Raw genomic sequence first — 11,003 nt, forward strand, 5'->3', positions numbered from 1 at the left:
ATAGCACGATGATTCCGATTTCCGAACAATGAACACACCGGGGATTACGCGAGGTGGCTGGCGCGACGGATACGATTCGCTCGGACGAAAGAAACGCTCCCCCCGCTCCCACGAGCAAATCAGGCCACACGTATCGCTTTGCTCAGGATGGCGTTAATGGTGATGTGGTGTCTCAAGAGTGGGCGACCCCCCCGGCCGGGTCGACCGCTGACAACGACCGGGTCAACCGAAAAGAAGTCATACACTATATAATATTACCAACATCGCGTTTGGGCGGGGCCCACCCACGCTCGAGAACAAGGAGCGTACAAAAACCCACGACCTCCTCCTCCTCCTCCTCCTCCTCACCCTGCGCGGTCTCCCGTCCCTGTCCCGTCCCTGTCCCGTCCGTGCCCTTTCGTCGTCTTCGCTGCCGACGAAAATCAAATCGCCCTCTGCATTCCCCCTCCTCCTCCTCCTCCTCCGCCGACGGCGACGACGACGACGACTCCGATCGAGGGATTCCCACCCCTCCCCCGATGCACGCGCGCGGCGCTCGGTGCTCGTGAAGGGAGGAGGGAGCGGGAGCGGGAGCGAGAGAGGGAGAGAGCGCGGGGAGGAGAGAGGAAGGGCTGGAGATGCTCGCGGAGGTAGGAGGAGGCGGCGCCGGCGGTCACTGCCCTTCCCTGGAGATGCTCCTCGTCATTGCCGCTCTGGCCTGCGTCGACGGCGCGCTGGCTCTCCTCGCCTTCTCTCAGGTCGGTCCGGTCCGTTGCGCGGGGATTTCAGTGTTCGTTCGAGGCCGATTCTCCGATATAACTTCGCCTTCTAGATTTTGATGGCTTTTGAGTATCTACAGTTCAGGGCCTCCGTGCTGACGTTGGAGGTCCTGGTCCCTGGGGTGTATGAGCTCAGAAGGATTAGGACCGGCGTGCCTCTTAGGAAGTAACAGTAGGATGACCATCGGAATGTGTTTTTAGTTATCGAGCATGCTGAGGAATTTTGTCTCGTGGCGATTGTGGCGCGGGAGGAAACCTCGAAATGTGTTTTTTTGGGTGTCTCGAGAGGGGATCAAAGTCCCTCTGTAGACTGTCCATGGGTCTCTAGAGAGGTATCAGTTTAAGATTATTTTTTAAGCTAGGCTCTCTTGCAAGGTTTGATATCCACTGTGCTCTGGTGGGCAGGTGCCCGAGAATTTTCTCTGTTTGGTCTGTCTCAATCCGCATGGTTCTGCGGGAAACATGTATGCAGTCATATATTATCTGGATTGGATCTTGTTTAGTAGGGAGTTGTCTATTAGAACATAAACACTGTTAGATGAAGACCTGTACAGGCCATAGTTTGATTTGGAACCTTTTAGAAAGTACAAATAGAATCAGATAAAGTGATATATTCATGACGAATAGATCGATAGATATTATCCAGAATAAACTTGCAACGTGCTTTAGCTAAATTTACACGTGCTGATCTCAGAATTGGTTGTATCCCTGTGCCTCTCTCTCTTCTCTCCCGGAGCCTGTTTGGCTTGTGACACATGCTTTATTGCCAGGTCGTGCGGATTCATCTACGAGATCAGGAAGCTGGATGGACTCGTCAGAAAGTAAGTGTTAGGTTACATCACTTCCCAATATCTCTAGGGCTAGAAGCTCCAATGGACCTGCCATACTTGCCGAACAGTGTAGGAGTTTGGTCATTATGCTACTCTTAAGTTTTACTGTTAGTTGTACTTCTTTTTTGCATCGCAAATACTGTTGTATTATGGAATCTATATGTCAGTACGGGACTTGCTATTTTCATTTTCTGTACTGGGCAGTATCAGAGGGAAAGTTGTTCTTTGCAGGTACTTCACCTGATGATTGGGTCATCCAACTTGGGTAAGTCCACTCATTGTTTGTGTTGCAAAAATACCAACATTACTGCACAGAAAACCAATTGGGCACCCGATTCTGCTGTCCAATACTGAATTCTGGCATGCAAGAAGTGTAATTGAACTTTCGAGTCCAATCATGTTCCTCGATGGAATTTCACTCTACAATCAATCAGCTAGTATAGAATATTTGGATATCAACGGGCACCTGGAATTATGTTTCATGCTACAATCATCAACTTGTGCGAAAAACTTAGTGTATAATCAACACCTGGCAGTACTCTATTGCCATACATACGCATATATTTGTATTTTACTACCTTTACAGAGCTGGTTAATGTGTGGAGAACGAATTCTTTTTTATGTGGATATTTAGGATAAACATCCTTTTATTCTCCTTTATTTGTTGGCTTGTCGTAGAAACAATGCAGATCTACTGTAGATCGTTGCCAATACCAACCCTAATCTTTTCTTTTGATCCTTTCATGCATTAGAGAAGACATGTGATTAATATTAATTGGTTGGTATCCGTTGACACTCCTATTCACCTCGGGCCTACATTGCTTAGAACTTTTGCCATGGACACCCGCTCCAGTCACTTGACCATGGCTTGCTTGCCCGGCGTGCTTTGTAGGTCTGGGTCTATATATGACACAAATCCCTTGAGCGTGTCCTCTGGCACTTCTGGGTCCTCTAATGGAAGGGCCTCCTGTTGAATGAAAATAAGCCGATTAGGACCTGTGCTTTTCAATTTCTCTAGAAGGAATTCCATGGTCATGGTTACAAATACTGAGCAGTTGTCCTACCTACGAGGCCCCTTTTTTTTGTTAACGAATTGGAAAATAGCTTCCTTTTCCTGATCCTATCTATTTGTATGTTAGCTAGTTTGGCTGGGTTCAGTAGAACAGGACACTTGCTAATTGGAATTCTTTTGCTTTGGATAATAACTTGAAGATGTACCTACTGTGAATTCTTTATCCGCAGTATCAAACAAGATAAGGTTTTAACTTTTAATTGTAGCTTGTCATGGCTTTTGGCAGGTTATTTCGTGTTTTTTGTGCTTACAGTAGTTGCGAGCTGTGAGAGATGGTACTGCTGGTCCCGTATGTGTGGATTTATATTCATGGGTATGATTTTCTAGCTTTAATTCATAACCTCTGGCGCTCTTTCAGAGGTTCTCTTGATGTTTTCGTTCATCTTAACAGTGTAAATAATGCTGCAGCCTATCCAAGCATTCTATTTCTAGCAGCATTTCTTCTGCTTCTGTCTTTCTGGTGAGTTTCTCAGTACCTTTAGATGCTTAGGCCAGAAAGATTCAAGTTTTTATGATATGTCTCACTGTTTAATGCCAGAAACTTTGATATAGATAATCTTGTTATCGCATTAGGGTGTCAGGATGTTTGTTCTACACTTGATTTATTGATGACTGGATTTGTCGGTATGATTAGACATCTCCAACACAAATATGGTATACAAAGACACATTAAGCCTTATATGTTGTTACAATAAGTTCGTACTTGTGGTCTATGCAGATCTTTCCTATGTGTCTTTGCAGAATGTTTTTGCCTCTCTAGTTATTCTTGTCATATGTGCAAGGTAGAGGGATATCCAAGTAATACTTTTCAATTTTGTGTCTAAACTTCACTTTGCTCTCTATCTGTCAAAATGTTCTTGGTAAAAGCTTTTTGATATATATAGATCTTAATATCAATCCTTAGAAAGTTGGGATGGCCTTTTGGCTTAAGTATATCATGGTCAAATTCCTTTGTGCCTAGAAAAAAGAACACTCTAATTTACTTTTGCCACCTTTTAAAACACAATTTAAGCATGTCCGTTTGGAAGGAAACCTGAAATAAAGTAGTAAGATTCCCTGCACATACACCTATGTCTCTCTAACTGATTCAGTAATAATTTGTTTGTTATGTATATGCTTCTATGGGCAATGATTTTTAGGGTCGACTTTTGCCATCAGGCAAAGGATGAAGGCAATGGTGAAGATGATGAAGGGCATAATATGCAGCAGGCGTTGTTGGCAAATTCAATGATCAGACAGGATCGGTCAGATGAGGGAAATGGGTGCAAATGTTGCTCATTCAGAAATATAGAAGTTGAAGGCCGGCAAAAATTTGTTGCTGCGGTATGAAAAAGTCCCATTTCAAGTAATTACTCAAATCAGGATACAGTACCATTGTATTTCTGCTTTAGCTTCTTCTGAAAATGGATTTACAAACAAAAAATCTTTATCAATTAATGTTTGTTGTCTACTCTGAATCGTCATTTTTCTGTTGATTGGATATCACCTTACTCGGATCTGCCTTCCTCAGGTTATTATGCTAGTATTTGTCCTAATGATAGCGTTCGCTGTTATTATTTGGATTGGCAATGGGAACAATCCTATTGATTCTGTGTCAATTGCTCAGGTATGGTAAGCTATAGGATGTTCTCTTCTATTTCCCTCCCGTTCCTCCCCGCCCCCCCCCCTCCTCTCCCTTCCGAGTAAGGGGAAAATTACCCAATCAGTCCTAAACCTATTGTACGGATGCCAATTCAGTCTTAAAATTTTCAATTTTGCCAATTCAGTCCTAAACTTTTGCGTCGAATTTCAATGTAGTCCTTCTAGTAAATTTTCACCGGAAATCGCTGAAATGGCGGTTCAATCATCGCCGGCTGTCCTACAGGGCACACCGCCATGTCAACGATTTGCGGTGAAAATTGGTCGGAAGGACTACATTTTTGCGCAAAGGTTTGGGACTAAATTTGCAAAATTGGAAAGTTTAGAATTTAATTGGCATCCTTACGATAGCTTTAGGATTGATTGGACAATTGAAAATTTTTCTGCATCCTACTAGTTAGTTACTTAACAAGGTGGTACTTCTTTGCTAGCCGTGCAGTCTGCACAAAAATGTGTTCCATTGATCTTTTGTTGGGGGGGGGGGGGGGGATGTTCATTGCCTGTTCTCTGGGGGTTTGTGGGAGGAGTGGTCTCCTACTGGGGATCACTAGCTGATTATTAGGAGAGCAGAAAAATAGAGTTACTTAATTTGGCTTCCTCTCAAGTAACTTTTTATTGTAAACAATTGCTTTATTGCTATTTTTTATAGTCAGTACTTGCAATTGTCATGCAGATCTATGCACGGCTTATTGCAGTAGCATTTCTTTTACTTGGGGGAGCTATAGTATGCTATGGTGAGACACCAATTTTCTGGTGAAGCTTACTTAAATTGTCTATCTAAGTTCTTTATTCTTCTAATTTATGCCATATGAGAAGCGATAAATAAATGGTCTTTTTATTAATCATTTTCTTCCTGTTGGAGACAAGAGTGATTAAATATGCGCTACTTCCTGACTTCAATCTTATTTAGAGAATGGGACTATATTTGGAATGATGGCACTCGCGGAACTTTCTAAAAGCTATTGAACAAAAGCAACTTGACTTTATCGAGTACTATGGGCTATTCATGCATGTACGACAGCAACAATTTCCTCTGACTTCTATGCACTTTTCGCATTACCTAGCTACTGCTTCTCCTCTGATATGAACCATTTCTAGAAATCATTTTGTATAAACTAAAATAGGGCATTTGCTCATGGTTGATGGTAAGTAATAGGCTACTATAGGCACTCGCCTTGGTGTCAGGTCAAGATTAGACTGTCTCTCTTAGTCTCCTGCTTCAGGATTGGGGTAATGATTAGTCATCAAGTAGTTAGAATAACAAGAAACCATGCTTAATCATCTACCAGTAAATTTCTCTCATAAACGTTGTTTTAATGCTCTTAGTTAGAAAATTTAAAGCAGACATTTGCTATTAGAAGAAGCCACAGGACATTACAGCTTCTACTACAGGTAAACATTGCGCTAACTATTCATCTCGTATTTATTGCTTAATAGAAAGTGAAGACAAAAGAATAAAAGTGCGTGGGATATGGCACTAATCTAAACCATTCCTCATGTCAAACACATCTGTTGTCATCAAGTGAGTCGTATGTTTTGAGGACATATTTTTATGATTACGATAGCCTAACTATTTTAACCTCTACTCTTTTTTTGGTTACTGTAACTACTTCCACCAGTGTATGCTTGCCCTTGTTTGCCATTAATAACTAAGATTACTCAGAGTTAGATAATCTATTAAATGCTGATCAGTTAGATAAGAAAAATTCTTAAAATACTCATGAAACTATACCTCTTTTTCGCCCTACGAGGTAGTGGTTTAAGTTGTATCTTGGATATTTTTGGAGCATTCCACTTGTGTCGAATGCACCCATTTTGTTTGCATATTTTGAGTATAGCTTGCTTAAATTCAAGATTAACTGTTTCAGTATTGTGAGATCTATACCTTTTTGTGTCAATGCTCTATTTATATTTCAGGTATCACTTTGTTCTTAAAGTTGAGGAAAGTACGATCCGAGAGTGCTTCAGGTGATATGTGGAAGGTAAGTTACTAGTCCATCACACTTTTCTTCCTCTCAAGTGCTCTCTGTTGGATAGGGCACCCATTTCATGGTGAGCATATGCTTTGCACTTCTGCTCTCTCTTGGTTTTCTAATTTAGTATTATGGCTGCTATATCTTCATACGTGCTCAGATTATCCTCTGTCCTGTCTTTAACTTTTTCTCAAATATTGTCAATGGATGCAGGTGGCTGGTTTGGCAGCCGTCTGCATGATGTCTTTTACATCGAGTGCTTCAGTAGCTTTATCTACAGAAACTCCAGTATGTATTGAGCTTATACGTAAATTTTCTTATTGGTTCTCTCACCTGGGCTTCCTAACTTCAGTGCACCATTATATTGCAGCTATTCTATAGTTTGCGCCTCTGGGATATTAATGGAGTAGAGCCACCACTTCTTTTGATTGTTTACTTTTTTATAGGTACAACATTTGATGCCCTTATGTTAACCTGCCTACCTGTTAAGAGATGCCTGAGAATAGATGATATGATGCATAAACTGTTATGACTCTTGTACAATCTACACCAGCATCTGGAAAATATAATTTGTTTCCTCTGTCGTAAAGTCTATCTTTTCCAATTTTTGCTAGGAAAGTAAAGTCTATCCTGCATTTATAGGATATGATTTTGTATAATATTTATGATAGACTGGTGCCTATGTAATGTTTTTTCCCCTGGGGAAAAAGATATATAGTTGTTGGTGCAAGCATCAGAATTATTCCTGATAAATTCAACTGTGCTTGAGGTAAATTAAGATAATATTGGCTTGTTTTCTCTCAATAACTTGAAATAACATCAAGGCACCAAAATTTTTACGCAACCTGTATAAGTTCTCTCTCTTGTGTGTGTGTGGCCCTGAGGGGATTGTGGGGGTGGGGGCTAGAATTTTTTGGTGTGCATGAATGAAAATTGGGGGAATGAGGAAAAGTTTACTTTGAAGTTTCCGGATACAAAAAGCAGGCCGGATTGATCACTTAAAACAAATTTATTTTTACTTTCCCATGCTCGGAGTGAGGTGCTATGTTAAACCAAGAATTGGTTAAGCGTTACTAGGGGAATGCATAGTATTAAGTTGCGGACTAACAGTTGCATTGTCTTCATTCTTCCCCGTTGTTTTATTTTACATTCTGCTAGTTTAAGAATCTGGCTGATGGACTGCGATTGATTTTCCTTGTTTGAATTTTTCTGGAGACTCAATGTTTCCTTTGATGCCAGTTTAAGAATTGTCTTCATTCTTCCCCGTTGCATTTGTCTGGGCTGAGTTGAGTAGATGTTATGGGTTGTTTCCAGGTTCATCAGTGCCATCAGCCTTTCTCTTATGGGTGATAAGAGAATTGCCGCGTCCAATCACATCAAATACTCAAGGGGATCATGCAACAGTAACATTTATAAGTTATGGTGCAACAGGTGCACGTCTTTCCAATCAGTGGGCTGCTGGAACTAGCTCAAGAAACCAGGTTGCTTGCTAGTCCATCAGGTTTCCTGAGTAGCTATTCTTTTTGCGAGTCTCTTAAGATAGTTTCAAACATGAGGCATATGCAGTACTCCACCTGGACTTCTTCTCCCCCCTTCCAGTTAATAGGTGCTCCACCTCTGTCAATTATTCCTTTGAGGTTCTTAATGTACTCATATATGAAGCTCAACAGTAAGAAAATTTTATTGTTGCTATGCTCTCAATCTCTCTTTAAAAACACCTCATGCATGTCTTCTTCACAGTACGAATTTGCATTCTGTATTTCTTAAGAATGCCTTGGGGGTTGAACCGTTGAAAATTTGTCAAATTCCATTGGGTATACATTTCAATTGCAGTGTTTTCCTCCTTAGTCCCGGAGAGGGCTTCCCCCTTATTTTGAGCTCATAATATTCCTCTTTGATGCTCTCTTCGTGCAAATACGCTGAGTCATTGTGGTAGAGTCATTCATGCTTTCCACAGACTTGTTTTTAGTCCTGCAAGTCGGTTTATACAGCCATAGTATAACATTGTCAATTTGCACGTCGTTTTCTTATTAGGGAACAGCATCGCATTATTAACCCTTCGAAGATGTTTTTCCAGCGTGAGAATATTGATGCTCAAAGCCTCTGCTTGATGTTTTCCTCTTCCACATTGCTTTCAGGACGTAGGAGATTAGTTGACCGCATCCCACAGCCTCGAGGAGGAAGTTCCATGTGGGCATGATGTTCGCTTCTGCATTGCTTTGACAAATTCCGAGAAGGAAATGCCAGTGGACCAAGAATGGGGGTTCTGCCATGATTCTGGCTTTGATGCTGAGTGTCAAGACCAAACATATTCGGGACGGTTCTCCAACTCTCAAGAATCCGAAAATGACCCCCCTCCTTTAATGATTACATCGGAGATACATGTATATAGTAACGTTGGAGGAAAGAATCTCCTTTTTTCTCGAATGTGATTTTCCACTTTTTCCTCAAAAAAAAAAAAAGAAGTTTTCCTGTGAGTCAGTCCTGCATTCTGTGCTATTCAAATTCAAACTAAGAGAATATTTCTCTCTTACCTAGTTTTGAGAAAGTGCATGTGACCAAATTATCAGACATTCACGAGGTGTCGTGGATTACGACACTTTATCAAGACTCGAGGGAAAAAAACATGTTTCGGAGGATGTTGGGCTAAAGTGGCGTGACATCAGTCTTCAGTCTGGATCTGGGCTGGTCAAAAGAGACGACCTGTTACTACGGAACAACTTTTCTTTAGACAGATTCTCTCAACTCTAATGCAAGGCCTGCTAGGTTGGTAAAGGCACTGTCGCTACTTAAACACAGTTGCAGATGGAAGACCTCTGCATTGGAAGCACATGCCATCAGCTTTGGTAATTGTTGGTGTTCCAAATTGAAGACGAATTGATCAGTGCTCTTTTTTCCCCCCTCTGGGGGGATACAGTGGGTCGATAGCCGAGGCACTGTGCAACTGGCGAATGAGGACAGTCTGTCCTCGGATATTCGGCTTAGCATTTGGTTTGGAGATTGGAGAAAAAACGGTAAAGTTGCCACAGAGAACTTGCGGGGTCACTTTCGATTGGTGTGTTGTAATTGTGTAGTGCCCAACATGTAAACTTGGACCGGAAATGGGGCAGGGCAATAGCAAACACCGCAGGATCCGAGTAGACAATGTGATTAGCGAGATCGTGGTGATCGTAGCATCAATTGAGCATTGTCTGAGCAAGCCTACAGCGTTGGAAAATGCGGTCCGCGTGCAGTAATGGCATTTCCAATACCAAACAATTCACTTTAAAAGCCTAATAAATATGCACAACCGTTGGCTTCTTTGGAAGACATCCGAGGTTTGGAGTCTGGACCTGCATTTCATCTTCAAGCTACGCCAGCAATCAAATTCGATAATGGCGCACCACGCCAGGGGTGAGCAATAAGGTTGGTTGAACCCAGGAATTGGCCTTGACCGGTTCGGTTTCAAAATTTTGTACTTTAAACCGGCCGGGTGTACGTGAGAACCCGGAACCCGCAAGGTTGGTTTCAAGAAAGAACCTAGAATCAAACTGGTTTACCTTTAATCATAAGCAATTTTACTCTTTTTTTAAGACAGAAAATATATATTGAAATTGAATTTGTTTGACATGTTATCCTCCAAAAGAAAGAATCATATTCATGTTTGACACATGCAAACTACATATATAATAAAATGAGAGAAAAAAAAAAGCCCCGGCCAATTCTGGGGGAGTCCCATTTGACCAAAAAAACAATAATTTCCTGGGTAGTCCCTGAAACTAGTCGGTTCGATTCCAAGTTGGTTTTAGGATCAACAGAGTCGATTTTTCCGAGGTTAAAATTTGAAAATCTACCCTGATAGGGTAGGTTCAAGGGTCTAGGTTTGGAACCTACTCATTTTGAAACTAATCACCCCTACAACATGCCGTGGAGAAATTTAGTTCTCGTTCTTTGATTGGCAAATGCTACCACATGATACGGTGCCGGGGGTGCGTTTTTCATTATGATGTGGATGTCCAGGTTTCTTAGACCACCGGATTAATCTCATCGATTGCAGCAACTCCTCATTCGGTCGTCATCGAATAATTAGCATGACAAGAGACCTAGTTCTTAAGTCGAATTATGTAGAAATAATTACATAATTGATATCAAAACTTTGATCCAATGTGTAATATCGTTTCTAAACTTTTCATTTGTTCAATGTGGTCCTTAAACTCTTAATAAATGTTCAATCTAGTTCATAATATTCAATGTTAGTTTTCTTTTAATTCAAGTTAAAAGAATTTACTAATTTGGCTTTCAATTTGGTAAGTTTGAACGGTTGACAAAAAAAATAACTTTATACATGGATTATCCACGTAAGATATTCAACTCAAATCAAGATATAATAATCCACTTCTTCAAATAACTTAAATAGTCAATTTTTCGAATCGAACAGCTTAAAATGATCCTTATATTCTCTGTCCAGTTGAATATCTTACGTGAACAATCCACGCGAAACTTTCTTTTTATCCACCGTTCAAACGTACCGGATCGAAAGCCAAATCTGCAAATTCCGTTAACTTGAATTGATGGGAGCATAACGTTAAACATTTACCAAAATTTCAGGGACCGCATTAAACAAATTATAAGTTCAGGGCCGAAACATTGCACATCAGGCTACAGTTCAGGGATCGCATCGAATAAATTAAAAGTTTGGGGGCGAAAATTACACATCGGGCCAAAGTTTAAGGACCATTTACCCCATTTTTCC

General features: G+C 41.0%; 1 protein-coding gene across 3 annotated transcripts; it reads left to right on the top strand.

The window, feature by feature from the left end:
• Positions 1-376: 376 nt before the first annotated feature.
• Positions 377-9,880, top strand: LOC115682717 (tobamovirus multiplication protein 1). 3 transcript variants are annotated; one of them, XM_030607012.2, is made up of 13 exons: positions 377-737; positions 1,529-1,579; positions 1,820-1,853; positions 2,887-2,973; positions 3,069-3,120; positions 3,800-3,983; positions 4,171-4,266; positions 4,972-5,032; positions 6,216-6,280; positions 6,485-6,559; positions 6,642-6,717; positions 7,586-7,772; positions 8,410-9,880. In XM_030607012.2, exons 1-12 carry the CDS (start codon positions 618-620, stop codon positions 7,762-7,764), a joined length of 1,080 nt encoding a protein of 359 aa, XP_030462872.1. In that variant the 5' UTR covers positions 377-617; the 3' UTR covers positions 7,765-7,772; positions 8,410-9,880. The 3 variants fall into 3 exon arrangements, with proteins under 3 accessions (XP_030462872.1, XP_030462871.1, XP_056177496.1); XM_030607011.2 differs by having other exon boundaries at positions 7,586-7,752; XM_056321521.1 differs by lacking the exon at positions 1,820-1,853 and having other exon boundaries at positions 603-737; positions 7,586-7,752.
• The last annotated feature ends 1,123 nt before the right edge of the window (positions 9,881-11,003 follow it).

Source organism: Syzygium oleosum, unplaced genomic scaffold, assembly GCF_021117445.2.
Source record: "Syzygium oleosum isolate NSW1041296 unplaced genomic scaffold, Sole_v2.1 Sole_v2.23, whole genome shotgun sequence".
Classification (NCBI taxonomy): Eukaryota; Viridiplantae; Streptophyta; class Magnoliopsida; order Myrtales; family Myrtaceae; genus Syzygium; species Syzygium oleosum.